This window comes from Phyllobates terribilis, unplaced genomic scaffold (genome assembly GCF_046119375.1).
Source record: "Phyllobates terribilis strain yellow unplaced genomic scaffold, ASM4611937v1 Scaffold_4__5_contigs__length_816908805, whole genome shotgun sequence".
Taxonomy (NCBI): Eukaryota; Metazoa; Chordata; class Amphibia; order Anura; family Dendrobatidae; genus Phyllobates; species Phyllobates terribilis.
In genome coordinates, this window is record NW_027362764.1 from 491,506,237 (window position 1) to 491,526,764 (window position 20,528).

The 20,528-nt window shown below is 43.9% G+C and overlaps 1 protein-coding gene across 2 annotated transcripts in view; it reads right to left on the minus strand.

Annotated features, from left to right (window-relative positions):
* ELOVL2 (ELOVL fatty acid elongase 2) overlaps nt 1–20,528 on the minus strand; it is a 208,191-nt gene that overhangs the window by 146,373 nt on the left and 41,290 nt on the right. The window contains exon 1 of one of the 2 annotated variants that reach the window (XM_073678769.1): nt 12,138–12,310. The exons of the other annotated variant lie outside the window; for it this stretch is intronic. Within the exon in view, the coding sequence (XP_073534870.1) occupies nt 12,138–12,140 (3 nt within the window). The 5' untranslated portion in view covers nt 12,141–12,310. Of the gene's footprint in view, nt 1–12,137; nt 12,311–20,528 lie in introns of those variants that run through there. 2 annotated transcript variants of the gene reach the window in all.

A 20,528-nucleotide genomic window follows, 5' to 3' on the forward strand; every position in this document is an offset into this window, starting at 1 on the left:
CCACAGCTCTTTACAGACACCATCACTGTCCCCATTGGGGCTCACAATCTAGATTCCCTATCACTATGTCTTTGGGTTGTGGGAGAAAACCCACACAAACATGAGGAGAACATACAAACTCCTTGCAGATGTTGTCCTTGCTGGGATTTGAACCCAGGACCCCAGCGCTACAAAGCACAATGCTAACCACTGAGCCACCGTGATGCCCTAGTCATTCAATTTTTCAGCAATTTATGGAGCACAAACAGCATTATTTATTTTATAAGCGTGTGTCACACATATCCATTTAAGACACTCAAACTCTTACATAAAACCCAAGCCGATGCTTACCTCTTGAATTAGCTAGGCCAATTCCTGAATTAGTCTCGAGCCCCTGCCATGTCTTTTAAGAGGAATGCAGGCAGTTTCTACCAAAGTAGGACACAAGGACATGTCTTCTCAAGGTGAGTGCCTTTCATATACTCCCATTAGTACTGTAGAGAGGAATCTGTTCATCAAAAACCATGACAAGATTGCTGCTGCTTTACAGTTTCCACTTCATTAATGATTTAAAAAAGTCAGATTGGTGGGGGTCCGACCCCCTGAACCCCCACCGAACAGCTGTTTACAGCTCCAGCAGATGTAAACAGTGAACACTGAAGAGCACAGCTCCGTTCACTACGCAGTGGTCATTGCCAGGAACTGCAGCTGTAATTTGAGGGCAGCATGGGGTAGAGGCTTAGAAACTGATTTCAGGGATGTGTCACTTATTAGGCTGTGTGCTGTTGTTTCAATACAGTCAATGTTCTATCAGCAGGAGATTAGCACTGCCGGACTAGCTGCCTGTGTGCCCCCTGGTCCAACCACACACCCAACAACACTGATCATCAGCTTACTGTCAATATACAATGTACACAGAAAGCTGCTAATCAGGGGTCAGCTTTCTGAGCTTTGCTACATCTACAGAAGAAAACGCTGATTGTATCACAACTGCTGCACCCAGTAAACTACATGACACACCACTTGAATCAGGGTCTCTTTCCCTACATTATGCTGCTCACAAATTACGTAGCAAAACCTGGTGACAGATTACCTTTAAAAGGAATTTGTCAACACAAATTTCCCTGCATAGCAGAGTAGTAGTCTGGACCATTATCTTTTTAAATTGTGCTTCGGTGCATCTAATAATGTGACTTGAAGCTAGAAAATGAAGTTCCATCCCTGCTGTAGGTTTGATTGAAGTTTTGCCTGTGAGGGTGCTGAGCGCGACGACAATGAAGGGACAGTATAGCCGGGACTGATCGGGGCTGCGGCTCTACCTAGATGACTGGAACTGTCACCACACAACAAAGATCTAACTTCATTCTATTGCTTCCAGTCTCACTGACAATTGCAACTACCAAAAGAATGAATCACCCTAAACTATCCTGCCCTTACATAGAGACAGAAATTTGTGATGTCAGGTTCCCTTCAAGGAACCTGTCACCATGAAAATGCAGTCCCATCCGCAGGCACCATGCTATAGATCAGGGGGAGCTGAGCAGATTGATATATACCGTAGTTTTGTGAGTAAAGATTCAGTATAACTTGTGCTTTTATCACTTAAACCTCTGCTCTTTCTGGGATTTTCTGTCCAGTGGGCGGGGCCATCAGTGACTGACAGCTTTCTCTCAGTGCATAAAGATAGCGGTCAGTCACGGATAGGTTATACTGAATCTTTTCCCAAAAAGGTCTATAACATGCTGCCTGCAGATTGAATAGTATATTTGTAGTGACAGGTTTAACTGATCGATTTGTGTGAATTGAAGGAAATTATGCAAAGCGATCTCAGACATTTTGGTGGTGATTGTAAAATCTGGTACCATTTATTTGATTTTACTCACTTGTATAGAGCCTTAATTTTCCACAGCGCTTTACAGACATCATCATCACTGTCCCCATTGGGGCTCACAATCTGAATTCCCTATCAGTATGTCTTTGGACTAAGAGAGGAAACCCATGCAAACACAGGGAGAACATATAAACTCCTTGCAGATGTTGTCCTTGATGGGATTTGAGCCCAGGACCCCAGTGCTGCAAGGCTGCAGTGCTAACCACTGAGCCAGCGTGCTGCCACTCCCCCACCCCCACCCCCACCCCACCATAATCTGTACACTATGATGGTCCTGGACTAAAACAAACACTTAAATATGGTATTTACCATTGACAAGTTATTGGCACAGCAACCACCTGGATCAGGATGACCTTTCCGCATCTGATGAGCTCATTTTTCTTTACAAGTCATTGATGTAATTTGGTGATCACTATAACGTTTACTTGACCCATTGATTTATGTAAGGTGCACTTTAGCATGTTGCCACTTCCATTAGTTTTGTATGTAGTAGAGACATACATTGTACTCTATGCAGACGCCTGTTATCGGAGATGTCAGAGTCTAGAGCATCTGACCTGTGTACCTCACCTGACACTTTCCTTTGTCCTCTTCTCAGTGCATTGCCCAATGAAGGCAGACGGAAAAGATAAAGCATTTCATCACCTCATGTCTACGTACTGCAGCACTTTGAACATACAAATATAGTCAGAGCCAAACAAGTAGGAATAGTACAACAGACTACCCAACAATAGGACTTGCCATATATTTCTTTACTACTCAGTAAATTGACTTTCGGTACTTTAATGCCTTTTTTTTTTTACTAGGGTTAATTGACTTGGGGAACTTAAGACATACTTTTGTAGGGCAGGCTGGGACATCTTGGTCAGAGATTTACTAAGTAGCTAAATATGGCAGTTTTTTTCAGGAGCACAGCACATGGTGTGTAGAGGATAAAAGCGTTACCACAATCTGATTATAAAGTCTGTGGTCGCATTACCCTTGTTCAGGGGACAATATAAAGCAAATTAGCTCTGGGTGGACAGAACTATCTGATCACTCCATTTTCAGGCAGCGAATCATGCAACTAAATTACTTAATCACCTTAGGAAGAAAATCCTCTTATTTGGAAAAATGTCACGTGGGAAAAGTGTTGGGAGTAAAAGACGGGATGTGCATCTCATACATAAACCTACATGGGCAGAACAACCTCCAGCAAAAAAAAAACAGAATTTAATTATAATAATCTGTAGGTAGATACTATTTTAAACATATTTGACAGCTTACTTGAAAGTGCGTTTGCAGGGAGAAAATGAAGTTATATTCTCCCTGCAGCCACTGACTTCTGGCCATCGGTGCGGAGTGTGCTGCAATCATTCCCTTGTATGATATCCTGCTTTGCACACACACGTGGAGGAGGATGTCTGTCAAAGAGCAGGTGAACAGTTTAGGGTCTGTGCACACGTTAAGTATTTTGTGCTGAAATTTCTGCATCTCTTGGCAGGAAAAATACTGCATAAAATAAATGCATTTTTGATGCATTTTTAGGGTCTGTGCACAAGTATTTGGTGAAGAAATTTCTGCATCTTTTGGCAAGAAAAACAGCGGCAAAAAACATGCATTTTTACTTGCGTTTTTGGTGCAGATTTTTCATTAGTATGTGTGAAATCTGCAGAAATTCTTTCTGCAATAAAGCTGAAAGAATTGCCACACTGCAGATCTGCACCACATCTTCAAGTCACAAATAAACACCGCGTGCATGAGGCTTCAGGATTCTCATTCACTTTGCTGGCATCAAGAAACCCTTCAGGTTTTGTGACAAATCTGCACAGAAAAAAGTGACAAATCTACATGTGCACAGGCCTTTACAGTAAGCTCATTGTGTAGTGAGTGATGACTGATTACTTCCCTGGGGCCACCAAAGGATCAGAAGCAAGTGGCTGCAGGGAGAATATAACTTCATTTTCTCCCTGTAGCTTGCACTTCAATAAAGCTGCCAAATATGGTTAAAATGATATTTATCTGTAGATTACCACTATGGCTGCAAGTACATAACATTTCTTCTTTGGGTTATTTTTTTGCTGATAGGTTCCCTTTAAAGGGGTTTTCAGTTTTTTTTTGTAAATAAAACATAAAATAAATATATCAACTGTAAAACCATCATTTATATGCCCCTTGGGCAACAGAGAAAGGACCCTTCTATCAGACAAAGTGGAGCGCCATGGCAAGGATCAAGTCTAGTATTAGTGGACTTGTTACAATATTTCAATGTGAGCTGCAATATATTACCTCTCCCCTGCAGCAGTCACTAATGGAGGATAGTGCGGTCGACTTCGGTAGTCATGGTTAGATGTTTAGCTGTCAGACATACAACAACCAGCTGATGACTGAGTAGTTTGCTTTTCAGACAGGGTTCTCCTGTTGGCACTAATGTAATGTAAAAGTATACAACTGTCTAATATTCTGTACTATGTAGTTAAATGGAACCTGACATCCGATACATCCTGCCCAATCCACGTGCAGCATGTATCAGTCACCAGCTCTATTATTTCAGCCACGAATCTTTGACTCTGAAACGCTGCGAGGTTTCAGAGAAAATATACTGCAAAAGCCACTGGGGACTAAGATGCATGGGTGACTGGCTAGTCAGAAAGGCCGACCTTTGGCAGCTTCTCCCCGCCAACGGCAAAAGATGGACAGGTCTCTCCCTACATGCGTGTAGAGGTAAACCTGCCTTTTTGATTAGTCACCCATGCCGATTGGTCGGCTTTGAAAGTAGGTTTCCTCTGAAATAGCGCAGCATTTCAGAGTCAAATATACATGGCTGAAATCGTACAGCCACTGCCTGATACATGCTGAAAGTGGACCGGGCAGCAAGTACCAGCTGTCAAGTTTCTAATTTCCACACTTACATATTTTCAGTTCATTTTTCTTGGCAAAAACATAAATGCTAATTATTTTACAAGACCCTTGTGATGGGGTACATTTTTCTTCTTGGCCATAAAGAAACAACCAATATAGCAGTTGTCAAGTGACCTAGAATAAAAATGCCCATTTCAGATAAGAATGCTGAAGACATGGAGCTAAGCAGAACTATTTCCAGCGTAAGTCCACTGTAAAAAAAATCTGTAATGTCAAATTGATGTGCCAGAATTTTAATCGGTGAGAGACTCCCATCGCTCACCGAAACAAAAGATCCTCAGCCAAACAGTGCTCTACCCATGCATTCGGTGTTACCTAAGGATTGGCTCATAGATGTTCTATAGCCTTTCATAAGCTAAGCCCCCTGTGTGGACTTCTGCCCCTTCATTTCAGTAATTGGGGAGGTTTCACTACCTAGTCCCCCACCGATCAAACATGACATGTCACTATGTCACATGAAAAGTTTTTAAAAAGTTACTCCTTAGTAAAAACGAGCAAATAAATGATGAAAAAAATAACACAGGACCACAGGACACTGAATCCTATTTTTGTAGACATTGTTGAGAGTACAGAACGGCTTGCTCATGGATCTAGTACATTGTACAAAAGGTGGAAGCAGCAAAAAAGAGAACATATATTATTAAAAATATGCATGCTTTACTCATTGTTACTACCTGATAAATGGAACATAGTATTCCCCCAGGCTTTGTTTCAACTAGGAACTTATTAAGTGCTGACACTGAAGTCCTACTTTAAAACAATCCATGCAGCTCTTTAGAGGATTTTTTAGCACATAGAGCGTGCAATAAATAGATTTTTGCAGCGCTTCATAAAAAAAGCACTGATACCAGTCTTTTCCATCATAAAACAACAAGCAGCAGGTATGAACACACCCTTGGGATGGCAGAGAAGCAGATCACTGTCCCCTCATGGCCCAGCAGAGACACCATTACCAAAGCATTCCAGAATAATCTGGAAATTATACAGATAAAATAAAGGCAGCAGCATCTTCTTGAAGATTGGTGATTGCAAAGGAGATATCTAGGAAACAAGAGAGCACAAAGATAGAATGACCAGGAAGCAATGCTCGGCAATGGCACTTAATCAGAGTCTAAAAGTAAACGTGAAATGAATAATAGAAGAGGATGTAAAGAGAGAAGATGAAGAAAATGCCAAGTTGTAGAGAATCAACCTGTTACTGCTGAAAGATAACTGATGAGTGTTCACTCTCTGACTTAGCCAGGCCCCAAAGACCACCGGAGTTGTGATACACTTCTCTGCTTATATTTTCCCAAAGCAAAACCATTGCTATTCCTTCTTCAGGTGTGATTCTGGGTGGACAAAGTGGGCCAGCCCCTAACTGGATTCATCCCTCATGACGTAGATCCTCTACGCTTCAACGTCTGCAGCCCACAAGCGGGTTCTGTCTCATACATCACTTTCCCTTTATGGGCTACTCACAATAAAAGGCTTGTGGGCAAACTCTCTCCTGTGTCATGTACTTCCGTACATCCTCGTCATACCCATTGGAGGTAGTTCCTCGAGGGCAGCCAGTCTTCCATGCTTGGAACAGCCATAGAAAGCCTCCTATACTCATATTGCCCAGCCAAAAAAGCACCCATGATTTGGAATGTGTCCACCCCCAGGGTGTTTGTTATCAGGCTATATCACTGTCACCTGAATTATTGCCATCCATAAGCATTCCCCAAAGACGGAAAGACCTGGCTTAAGTGCACCACAGCTCTCAGATTATACCTCATTCTGCAAGCTCAGCAGCTCTATAACCACAAGTCCCCGTAGCAGTCTAAGGGGCTTCCTGGGATAATACATGGGGCCACCGGCCAGATGACCTACCTGTACAGCAAATGCCACTTACGTATCTCCCAAGTTAGACACTCACACAGGAGACTGCAATAAACTATTACTTTAAATTAAATATTATAAACCTATAAACGACTTGGAAGATTAGCGCCAGTATAATAAAACATGGAGTTTATTTACATATACTTAAAATACAGCATAAAATACATAAAAAGTGGGAAGGAAACTATTTTTTGGGGATTAATTTAAATTAAAGTACAGTAATGAGTACAGATAACACACATCCATATGCCGCAGATATAAAACAATAATGAAAATCTAGTGAGGGGTGATCTGGACCAACATCATGGCATCCACATAGCAAGAAGCTTTTACACACCCTAAAAGTTTGAGATTTATCATGCGTTTTTTTGCTGTTTTTTTATAAACGTTGTATCTGTGAAGTGTGGGAACCCTGCGCAAATATACACTGGACAAATGGGATGCATCTCCGAGAGCCCCATAACATCCAATGGGGCAGCCCATCTGTTTTCACTGGCACCTCGGCTTCCAATATTATATATAAGACCCTTTAGTACCACATAGTTATTCTCTTGTATGTGATAAAGAAGGACATGGAGCACAAAGCCCTGTTTGACAGCTGAGCGTGTCCCCACCCTCAAGTAAATGGGATTTTACCTATAGAAGTCGTGTTGGGAAGCAGCATTGCTTAGTTACCTTCCCTGGTGTCAGAGGTTATGTTATCAATAGTCTATAGTTTCTAGTTACCTGTAACTGCAGTACATTTTGCGCATGAATGCGGTTTATAAAGTATTCCCCACTCAGTATAAATAAAAATATAAATGATAATAAAATAATAACGTCACATCTGGTACTGCTTAATGTCCATATCTGATCAAAGCATATGGACATTTTTAGAATATTTATATTTTCTTTGAAAACACGTCGTACAAGTGTCGATTGCTATATATACTATATATATGCTATATGATATATATTGGCTCTTGCCAATTAATTGCATATACTTGCTATAAATGCGCCTACAGATCAACCCATGTCTAGATACACGAGACTGTACATGCAATGGCCAAGTATTTTCATGAATCACATTGGTAAATTGACTCTACAATCTGGAATCTATAAACGTAGAGTCCATCAGTCAGGGTGATATAAGATGTGCTGCTCCATTAGGCCACAGCCCCACTATCAGTATTTGGTCAGTATTTTTTCTCAGGAGTGGGAGCCAAAACCAGGAGCGGGTGATAAATGCAGAATTGGTGACTTGTTTCTATTATACCTTTTCTCTGATTGTTCCTCACCTGGTTCTGGCTCCCACTCCTGAGAAAAAATACTGACCGAATACTGACCAAATACTGATAGTGGGGCCGTGGCCTTAGTACTCACCTACATGTCTGGCCCGAGGTTCCTGAAAAGGCTGACCTGTTAGAATTGATTCTGTTAATGATTTGTATTTTTTGGCTCTCGTGGACCATATTCTGTAATCTGATATAATCTTAAAGCAAATCTGTCAGCAAATTTTACAATACAAACTGTATGCATTAAATTTATCTTATAAACCTGATGCGGCTGGTGTATTTACTTTGAAAATCCACATCAGAATGGCTGTATAATCCTGATATTAAGATGATTATTTGGTCCTACTACAGAGTAAAGCTCGCCATACACATTAGATGGCTGTTGGCTGAACAATGCTGCCGCCAATCGTATGAATAGCAGCCAATCGTTTGGCCAGCAGCCACCTCGGCCAGCACTCCCATACATAGTGTTCGCGCTGCAGAGTGCTCCTATGTTCTTTATGAGAGAACAGCCTTATCTCCAGGAGAACAAAAGAATCGGCAGTCAGAAATGGAACATGCCAGATCCTTAATTCCCCCAACAATCAACGGTTCTGGCCCATTATACTGTATGGAGGACTACGTGGGGCCCATTATACAGTATGGAGGACTATGTGGGGCCCATTATACTGTATGGAGGACCATGTGGGGCCCATCATTCTGTATGAAGGACTATGTGGGGCCCATTATACTGTATGGAGGACTACGTGGGGCCCATTATACTGTATGGAGGACTACGTGGGGCCCATTATACTGTATGGAGGACTATGTGGGGCCCATTATACTATATGGAGGACTATGTGGGGCCCATCATTCTGTATGAAGGACTATGTGGGGCCATTATACTGTATGGAAGACTATGTGGGGCCTATTATTCTGTATGGAGGACTATGTGGGGCCCATTATTCTGTATGGAGGACTATGTGGGGCCCATTATTCTGTATGGAGGACTATGTGGGGCCCATAATACTGTATGGAGGACTTTGTGGGGCCTATTATTCTGTATGGAGGACTATGTGGGGCCCATTATTCTGTATGGAGGACTATGTGGGGCCCATTATTCTGTATGGAGGACTGTGTGGGGCCATTATTCTGTAGGGAGGACTATGTGGGGCCCATTATTCTGTATGGAGGACTATGTGGAGTCCATTATTCTGTATGGAGGACTGTGTGGGGCCATTATTCTGTAGGGAGGACATCTATATTTCCAGTACGTGTGGTATCTGTTTTTTTCACGGACACCACAAGTACCCATTATAACCTATGTTGCTATGCACATGTCCGTCTTTTTACGCCAACTGTGTGTCCCATGCTACACACATGGAGACATGTCCATATTTTCCGGTAGCATGGAAGACAAGGGCCAATATAAGTCTATGGCACTGTGAAAAACATGTACAGAGCATAGATGGAATCCGTGTGCCATCCGTGTTTAACGTTGCAAAACACTGATGACAGTAAAAAAGGACACACGGATGACCCACTGATGACACCGGTACCGTTTTTTCACTTACGTGTTTTATACGGACGTGGGAAGGACACAGGGCATTATACTATTGAATAAATCTACTAATGCCTAAAGGGTGTCATAAAAACATAAGAATATAATAACAAAAAGAATTTGGTATCAGAGATTTATATTATAAATAAAAATGACATGACAGGTTTTCAGAAATGTTAGCTAATAATTGCATTCTCCATGCTGCTTCCTTCTGACTTCAACATTGACCCTTTTCCCCATTCTCCAGGGCCCCATTTTAGTGTCCTACGTTTGGAGTGGTGTTTTTCTTTTTGCTTTTATTGAAAAAACCAGCAGAGCACGATCTATAGTAACCTGAAGCTACCGTGCAACTGGCCCACGAGACCCTCCTTTGTCAATCAGTCCACATCAGTACTCAGTGTGACCTTCTAGACGCCATTCCGTGGGTACAAAAGCAAACCCTTACCTTTTACAAAAGCATCTAGCCATACCCTCATATAGATACTCTTTGCTGCTGCGTGCTTAATGTATTTTTGCCACCATTTTCTACAGACATTTGTAATTTTTGGGTATGAAAACTTAAAAAAGTTTCAAAACAAACTGCCAAATTGTAGCTAGAATCTCGTCCTTTCTAAAGCTTCTTTAAGCAGAAAGTTAAAGGGAACCTGTCATGTCTCCAAACTCTATTAACTTGCAGATTAACCCTATATTTTAATAGCGTAACAATGAGGTCTGGCCACCTCACTGAAAGCCCGGATACTGAGAGAAAATTAACTTTACTCTTCCCATGAGCTGCTGGCTTTCAGTTGTAGAGGCGTCCCTGGAGCGGGTATAGTCACAGCTCAGTACACAGCGATCAGCAGCAGTAATCACGCCCCGACAGTTTGATTGACAGCTGTCTCTGCAGAGCATCTGTGCGGAGCAACCTGTTCATCAAAGTGCCGGGGAGAGATTACAGCCTCTGCTCAAAGTATATATCATATCACGGGTGATAATATTAGCTGCTCCGGGCACATCTCTCTGGCTCTGTACACAGAGCGGTGACTGAACCCGCACCGGTGACCCCACCGTGACTGAAACCCAAATACTGTGGGAGAAATAAATATTTCTTCCCGGCAGCAGGGCTCAAAGTGCGGGCGACAGGCAGGTTCAGAACGCTATTAACCTGCAGATTGACTCCACATCTTCACGTTAATAGCGTTTTTTTATGTGACAGGTTCCCTTTATTGGGACGGCTTAATGTCAGAGGATTGGAGCGCTGCAATTACGGAGTCAGCAGAACATTGGTGACTATTCTGCACACTGTGCCTTGGCACCCAGAGACCCCGCTCTGTAGCCTTATGTGCTCTACCACTTCATCTCTGACTTGTGGTTCTATGCCTCATGCAATCATTCATCTACTTGGGTGTCTTGTCAGTGCCTACACATGGCAATATAAATGCTTTATGGAGATCGGAGCTTCCTTATAATTATTATTTAAAGGGGTTGTCCTACACTGAAAACATTTTTTAGGCATTAATGGTTTTAAAATATTAAGGGAAGGCATATTCACCTTCCAGCGCCCCCATGGATCCAGCGCAGGTCGCTCCAGAGGTCTGTGACAGTTCTGGAAAAGATGTCTGCTCTGTTTGGAAGTCACAGGACCACAGCACTCTATCATTGGTCAGGTGACTACAAGAGCGCGTCATTAGAAAAGCATCTGATGCTGCGCTCTTCTAGTCACCTGAGTGCTGGAGCCAATAATTATTTCAAAACCATTAAGGCTTCAAAAAGAAAAATTTCAGTTTTCAGTGTTGGACAAACCCTTTAAGGGCCTCTCAGTAAGTTCTGGAACTTTTTTCTTCTTTTTTTCTAAAATAGTTTGAGTCTATAAGAAGGAATTTACGTTGAATTGACAGCTCCTAAAGCTTCAGCTCTTTTCTCTTGACAACCGTAAAGCGAGGCACATAGACAATGCTCCTATAGAGACAGCGCTCCATTACTCTGCCCCATGACAGAGGTGTATTATCTCTATGGCACTGTGTTCTTGGCAATGTTTTTAGGTCATTCCGCTGGATTCTGTTTCTCTTACAAATCACAGAATGAAGGGAGGCATTTCCCGCCCCTGTCCTCAGCCCACCATGCTCCCCTCCCCTTGTACAGCCCCTCGCCATATACTCATGGAGATCAGACCAGCACGGATCCAGCCTATTCTTTGGATCTCCTGACAGGTCACACCAGATCACTGCCTCCTTGGATTTCTGCAATTGTCCTATAGATCCCATGCTTTTATTGAGGGTCCAGGGACTGGTGGAGGTGGGTTAAGCTCTATTACACTGACAGTTACATCCTCCCTACAAGGAGCTGATGGCTCAGAGAGTACTAGAGATACACTAGTAATGCACATGCCAATACAGGAGCCCATGCCACTCCCTGGACCCCATACAGTGCAGGTGGCATCACTACATATAGTGACAGGTGATGCCACCAGTGTGGATGGAGGGATGAAGTGCAGTGCATGTGCCCAGATGCCTGGTGCCCGGCTCCTAAGTGCCACCATTGCTAAATATGAGGACTTGGCATGATACATGTGTAAGGCAAGTGTCACCGTGACCCCCTGGAGCAGTAGTAGCTGTGCCCCCATTATAATAATACTGGTGCTGCACACTGACACCATTATGCTAAGTGCACACTAATGAATGAAAGCAGACAGGGATGAGTATGCACTCACCATAATGGGGGCAGCAGGACGGACACAGCCAGCAGCAGCAGCACCGGGAACTCCCGCGGTAATGACGAGCGCTGTCCAGGGTATCGCGCTCCGGGCTGGAGGACGTCTCCGCTGCTCAGTGCACAGAGGCCGCCTGTGCCACAGTGTGAGCGCAGCTCCTGCTGCTGCTGGCTTTGTGACGTAGCAGAGGGGCGTGTCCCCGGCGGCTGTGTGCAGTGGGGTTTACAATGGTGTGGAAACAATAGTGTACAGCAGGGGGCGCACGACACGCTCTGACAGACGCTTGTTGCTAGGTAGTAACACCTGCCGCTCCAGTAATGCGAGAGTCACCGGGAAGCATTGGTACACTGTGGGATGTCATGGGTTAAAGGGAGTCTGTCACCCCTGAAATGCTCACAAAACCACTTGTATGTAGGGGACTCAGCCCCCATAAAGGTCACATCTGTAATACAGGTTGTAGTGGTTTAGTGGCCATGAAAAAAATATATATACAGTACAGACCAAAAGTTTGGACACACCTTCTTATTTAAAGATTTTTCTGTATTTTTATGACTTTGAAAATTGTACATTCACACTGAAGGCATCAAAACTATGAATTAACACATGTGGAATTATATACTTAACAAAAAAGTGTGAAACAACTGAAAATATGTCTTATATTCTAGGTTCTTCAAAGTAGCCACCTTTTGCTTTGATGACTGCTTTGCACACTCTTGGCATTCTCTTGATGACCTTCAAGAGGTAGTCATTGGAAATGGTCTTCCAACAATCTTGAAGGAGTTCCCAGAGATGCTTAGCACTTGTTGGCCCTTTTGCCTTCACTCTGCGGTCCAGCTCACCCCAAACCATCTCGATTGGGTTCAGGTCTGGTGACTGTGGAGGCCAGGTCATCTGGCGTAGCACCCCATCACTCTCCTCCTTGGTCAAATAGCCTTTACACAGCCTGGAGGTGTGTTTGGGGTCATTGTCCTGTTGAAAAATAAATGATGGTCCAACTAAACGCAAACCGGATGGAATAGCATGCCGCTGGAAGATGCTGGGGTAGCCATGCTGGTTCAGTATGCCTTCAATTTTGAATAAATCCCCAACAGTGTCACCAGCAAAGCACCCCCACACCATCACACCTCCTCCTACATGCTTCACGGTGGGAACCAGGCATGTAGAGTCCATCCGTTCACCTTTTCTGCGTCGCACAAAGACACGATGGATGGAACCAAAGATCTCAAATTTGGACTCATCAGACCAAAGCACAGATTTCCACTGGTCTAATGTCCATTCCTTGTGGTCTTTAACCCAAACAAGTCTCTTCTGCTTGTTGCCTGTTCTTAGCAGTGGTTTCCTAGCAGCTATTTTACCATGAAGGCCTGCTGCACAAAGTGTCCTCTTAACAGTTGTTGTACAGATGTGTCTGCTGCTAGAACTCTGTGTGGCATTGACCTGGTCTCTAATCTGAGCTGCTGTTAACCTGCGATTTCTGAGGCTGGTGACTCGGATAAACTTATCCTCAGAAGCAGAGGTGACTCTTGGTCTTCCTTTCCTGGGGTGCTCCTCATGTGAGCCAGTTTCTTTGTAGCGCTTGATGGTTTTTGCAACTGCACTTGGGGACACTTTCCAAGTTTGCCCAATTTTTCGGACTGACTGACCTTCATTTCTTAAAGTAATGATGGCCACTCGTTTTTCTTTACTTAGCTCCTTTTTTCTTGCCATAATACAAATTCTAACAGTCTATTCAGTAGGACTATCAGCTGTGTATCCACCAGAATTCTGCACACCAGAACTGATGGTCCCAACCCCATTTATAAGGCAAGAAATCCCACTTATTAAACCTGACAGGGCACACCTGTGAAGTGAAAACCATTTCCGGTGACTACCTCTTGAAGCTCATCAAGAGAATGCAAAGAGTGTGCAAAGCAGTCATCAAAGCAAAAGGTGGCTACTTTGAAGAACCTAGAATATAAGACATATTTTCAGTTGTTTCACACTTTTTTGTTAAGTATATAATTCCACATGTGTTAATTCATAGTATTGATGCCTTCAGTGTGAATGTACAATTTTCAAAGTCTTGAAAATACAGAAAAATCTTTAAATGAGAAGGTGTGTCCAAACTTTTGGTCTGTACTGTATATATATATATATTATATATGTACCCATATAAGTATTTATATAATACAGCTCTCCCCTCTGATTGTGGTCTCCTACTTCAAGCACCAGGCCTTATCACTTCACTGGTCACTACTCTCACCTCAAAATGTGCCCCGTCATGTCCTGCTCCTTGAACCCCAGGGCAAGTAGACCACATGTTTCACATTCACCCAGACCCCAGCCAGGGTGATAGGAGCTTTGGTGAGCGTGACCTTCCTCATCAGCCTGTGCTTCAACATCATTGTGACATGCAGAAGTAGTTCTGTTGCTTCATAAGCATCCAGCAATTATTAGAAGTAACACAAGCACAGGATACAGGAAGTGTTGTGCTCCAGAAGCATCCAGCAACTAGAGGGGTTAACACAGTCACAGGAGACAGGGAGTATTTTAGCAGAGCCCCAGGGGGATTGTGGGGAACTTGTTATTGCAGTCTGTCTGAATCCGAAGAGAAAGGTGGTGTGTTATCTGTATCTGACAGAAGGCAACTGAACAGGATTCAAATCAGGAGAGAAACTAAACACAGGTCAGATAAACCCCCTGAACTAACAGTGCAGAGTATTATCAGGCAGGAAGATAAGGACTGGAAGGAATTGTGTCACAGGGATCATCTCCATCAGCAAACCCTCCCCCCTCCATCTCCATGCAGGATAAAAAATGCTGTGTACTATTGTGTCCTTGTGAAGGAAAAGCCTGTGGTTGTGTATGCATAGAAGTGTGCTGCTAAGAGATCTAATCTGTGCCGAACTGTGCTACTGAAGAGACTGCGTTTACTGTACCTGCTTTAATAGACTGTACTGTGGTGAAGCCTGTTTCTACAAAGAGTTAAATTGTACTGGTCATACTTGAATAAACTCCACTGTTAAACTGTTGAAAACGACTCTTGTCATATGTGTCTGGTCAGCAGTTGGATCTATCGTGTGCCTGAGAGAAGCTGCAGCCTATGGTCGCCCCGAGTAACGGTTCCCCCTGAGTAACAGTTACCCCAAGATTCCAGCGAATTCATGAAACCCATCTCGCCCTATCTGAACCTAGCTGCGTGCGTGTAACATTGGTGGCCCGTACAGGGAATCTTGAGCGGGAATTAGCGTGTAGAGGGAGAAGAGGAAAAGTGTCTGGAAAAACACAGCAGCACAGCACCTTAATTCAACTCTGCTACACCAGTTAAAGGGGACCAGCCCTAAAGAAAACGCACTAGCAGCAATGGATGTGAAAATACAAATGGACAGAATTAGTGAGCTGCTTCTTCAGTTAACCTGTGAAGAATTGAGAACAGTAGCAGAACATATAAAGATGTCAGAAGAACAGATTTCTAAAGCACACAACCGCAGGCAACTGTTAGCTGCCATTAATGTAAAAATGAATGAGCTGGGGGAGAAAGAAGCTGAAGATGTCATGGGGACGTTCCTCCAGGAGCTATCACAGTTTCTAACCAGGTTGAAGGGAGGATGGAGGGGCGACACCAATTACCAAAAGCCGAAATCTCCATCCGCAGACAGATCTACAGGAATTGAAAGAACAATTCAAAGCCCTAACAAAAGCCCTGCAGGAATCGACCAAAACCTCTGAACAGGTGACAGACTCAGACAGAACCTTTAACCTGCTCGGGTTAGATAAATCAGGAGGACAGTCCTCTCTAACACCACAAATCACCATAAGGAAAGAATTCAAGATCCTGGGACAGATTGGAGAGTGTGAACAGAAGGAGAGACTGTCTTAAAGGAAATTGTTTCACCAGATCGATGCAGGCTTACAGAAAGGCTACCATCCAGATGAGATAATTGAGGGGGGTGGTGAAAGGACTAGCCCAGGACTGAACCTCCGTAGTATGCTAGAAATGAAGAGTCAATTGACCTTGCAACAGCTGAAGATGATTTTAAAAGGGCACTATAAAGAAGAGAGTACTTCAGAATTGTTCCACCGACTCATTAACCTCCCACAGAAAAATAATGAATCACCCCAAAGTTTCTTGTTCAGAGCAATTGAACTGAAGGATACACTGTTGTTTGCATCCAGAGATCTTGATGCTGGACTAGTCCAGAAGAAGTTCTTGAGATCATTGGGAATGGGGTTAATCAGCAAAGACATCAAGTTGCAGCTGAAACAGTACCTAGACGATCCTGGCATTCTGGACCAAGTCCTAATTGAAAAAATGAATGAGGCAGCTAGTTTGGAGTCAGAGAGCGAACAGAATTTAAAGAAAGGCTCTGCTCCTAAAATCACCAAAATGAGTCAGATGAAGTTGGAGACCCTGGTGGCCAGGCCGAAGATCATCATGGAGATCCTCCAGTGCCACCTCCGAGAGGGAACCTTAAATCACCAACAAAAAAGAGCACCGCCAGCGCTGACTGGGAGGAAGTAATAGGAGAACTGCGAGCCGAGTTGATTGAGGTGAAAAAGTTGATTCGTTCCAGGCCAGAACCTGTATCCCTCAGACCCAGTAGTGGGTTCCAAAACAGGAGATACTCGGCTTGTGAAGCGTGCCATTCATCAAATCAGAGTACGGTGTGTGTCTACTGTCTAAGATGTGGTGAGGAAGGACATTATTCCAAGGAATGCCAATGGTCAAGGTTTTTTTGGGTTAAAAAACAGGAGGTTGCCAGTGCGGGGCGACTGGTAACCACGACACGGAGGAGGCCCCAGAAGAAAATCCAAATCTCTCCAAAGCCCAGAACGGCGCATGAGGTAAAACGGCTGAGTCAGTATTATCCCCAAGTGTGTTCCCGTCAACAACAGCTGCAAGAGAGACAGGGGCATTAGTTACTTAATGCCCAGTGCGGAGGTCAAACGATGTACTCCTGGGAGGAGGATTCCTCGGTCAGTAAAGATAGTCTCATCAGCCTAATCGGTGTAAGGTGCTTTATACAGTGCCAGCTAGACGGACTCCTGGTAAAAGCACTGTGGGACACAGGAGCCCAAGCAAGCCTTTTAAATAAAGAATGGAGAAGGTGCTACCTGCCACATACCTGCCTTCGGTCGCTATAAGAACTCTTAGGACCAGTGGAACTCCACGGCAAAGCCGTCAACCAGACCGAAATCCCTTTCATAGGCTGGGTGGAAGTAACTTTCCAACTGAGGGCCACAAAGAACAGCAAAACCATTGAGATTTTGGTACCTTTGCTCGTGACCAGTGATCCGAACGTGGTAGAGGATCCTATAGTGGGTTATGATGTAATCAGTGAGGTCATCACGAAACACAAGTCAGGGACGCTGGTGGTGGATGCAATTGCCACATCACTTGCCAAACCCAACGCTGTGGCGGAAAATGTCCTTCATAGAGTAAAGAAATCACAGAATACAATGGACCTAAAAGAAGTCAAGGTAGGCTGCCGCCTAACCATCATCCCTGCAAACCAAATGGTGGGGGTGAGGTGTGGAGCCCGGGTAGAACCGGGAAGAAAAGTCCAGAAAACAGTGTTCGTGCCAAAAGACTCCTCAGAACTTCCGGAAGGCCTAGTTCAAGGTGAGACTGTGCTTACGATTCCTACTCGAGTGACAGTACCGGTGATGAATACTACGAAACACGAAATTAGACTGTATCCAAAGACTGTGTTAGATCACATTGAAACTGTTAAAACAGTATATCCAGCCAGTGTGGGACCCACCCAGGGGTCTACCGTGAATTCAGTCTCCCCACCAAGGAACAGGAGTTGCCCAGGGGAGGAAATTGAACGACTCACCTCAGTGCCCTGGGATCCCCCAGTACCCCTGGAACACTTGTGTGCTGAAGATATAGCGATAGCAAAACAGATGCTGAGAGAAGAGTGTCATGCATTCTCTAAAGATGACTCTGATATAGGCTGTATCCCGTCGTTGCAATTGAAAATCTATTTGAAAGACACGACCCCAGTAACCATAAGCTACATGTCTGTGCCGAAACCATTACACCGTGAAGTGAAAGAGTATTTACAAGATCTGATCAACAGAGGTTGGGTCCAAAAGTTGAAGTCGTCTTATTCCTCTTCTATTGTCTGTGTTAGGAAGAAGGACGGTACGTTGAGACTCTGTTGTGATTACAGGGAACTAAACTGAAAATCAGTACCTGATCGATACCCAATAACAAAGATACAAGATATGCTGGATAGCCTATCAGGAAGTACCTGGTTCTCTGTCCTCGATCAGGGTAAAGCATACCATCAAGGGTTTGTTGAAGAGTCCAGTAGACCCTTGACAGCATTCATCACACCGTGGGGGCTATATGAGTGGATCCGCATACCATTTGGGTTCAGTTCAGCTCCAGCAGAATTCCAGAGGAGCATGGAGACATGTTTAGAAGGATTGAGGGACGATATCAGCCAGCCGTACTTGGATGACAATACGGTACACAGCAAAACCTCCCGGGAGCATGTTGAACACGTGAGGACCGTATCACAGCGCTATCAACAACACGGAGTTAAATTGACCCCAAAGAAGTGTGAACTGTTCAAAAGGCAAGTCCAATTTCTAGGGAAAATTGTGTCCGGAGAAGGATATACCATGGATCCAGAAGAAATCGCTCTGGTACTGGCCTTAAAAGACAAGTGGCCCTCTACTGTCGGAGAGTTGAGACAGATATTAAGATTCCTCTCCTACTATCGTACTTACGTTCAGAACTTCTCCAGGATTGTCGCCCAACTATACCTCCTTTTGGGGGGGACGACATAGTTAACAACATCCATGGAGAAAAAGAAGAATGCAGGTAGGACTGTGCTTAAAAGAAACAACGCCATTTCGTCCCAACAGCCCACTCTCTTGATAGCAGACCACAAGGAGGTATTGGAAGAACTAGTAGACTACCTGGTAAAACCACCCATCTTGGGATATCCTGATTTCAACTTACCATTTGCTCTTCATTGTGACACTTCTCAAGTTGTACCAGGAGCTGCCCTGTATCAGCATCAATATGGAAAATTGAGAGTCATCGGTTACGGTTCTAGAACGTTGACAGACGCCGAGAAGAATTACCATCTACATACCGGAAAATTGGAGCTCCTGGCATTGAAATGGGGTATTTGTGAATGACTTAGAGATTATCTCTACCACAGCAAAGAGTTTGAGGTATACACTGACAACAACCCTTTGACCTATGTCCTCACTACAGCCAAACTGAATGCAACGGGTCAGAGATGGGTCGCGGAACTAGCTGACTTCAATTTCAGCATCAAGTACAGGCCAGGAAAATGCAATGCGGATGCTGATGGATTGTCGAGAATGCCACTAGACCCTGAGGAGTTCATGCAAGAATGCTCGGAGGAAGTTAGTCTGGAAGCAAGTAAGAACACTACCCAAGCAGTACAAGCCTATCAAGAGGAAGTAACACCATTGCGTGTCTGTGGACAGTGGAAACCACCATAACAGCGAGAGAACAAGATCACCCCTGTCCATTCAACAACTATCAAAAGAATACTACTTTATGTGGACCAAAATCGGTTTCCAAGTAAACGGGAGCAAGATAATGAGTCACCAGCAGTATCTGTTTTAGTTAAAGAATGGACGAAGCTCTATCTCAGTGAAGACGATATCCTGTATCATAAAGGAGGACAAAACCGGCTGTTGGTACTACCCAGAGTATTCCGTAGGTTGGTCTTCAAAGCATTCCGTGAAAACATTGGACACCTGGGAGTGGAAAGGACAACCAACTTGATCCTTGAACGTTTCTTCTGGCCGTACATGCAGAGGGATATTGAGAGGTACGTGACCAGGGAGTGTGGGTGTCTGAAAGATAAACGTCCCAACATATCAACTTGGGCACCTATGGACAACATCCAAACTACGTATCCGTTTGAGATGGTCTCAATAGAGTTTCTGCATCTCGAGATGTGCAAAGGTGGTTACGAATACATATCGGTGGTGATGGACCATTTTACTTGATTTGCGCAAGCATATGCCACCACCAATAAAGCTGGTCGAACAGTGGCAGAGAAGATATTCAATGATTTTGCTTTGAGGTTTGGGTTCCCTAGGAGGTTACACCACGACCGAAGAAGAGAATTTGAGAACCAGCTCTTTACCAAGATAGGAAAATACTGTAGAATTCAGAGATCCCACACAACGCCCTATCACCCAGAGGGTAATGGACAAGTGGAACATTTTAACCAGACATTATTGTCGATGTTGCGCACTTTAACAGCTCACGAGAAGAAAGACTGGTAGAGTTCTCTGTCAAAAGTGGTACATGCCTATAACTGTACAAAGAGCGATGTGACAGGTTACTCACCCTTCTTCCTATTGTATGGATGATCACCACCCCTGGACGAAGCATTTCCTATGCGA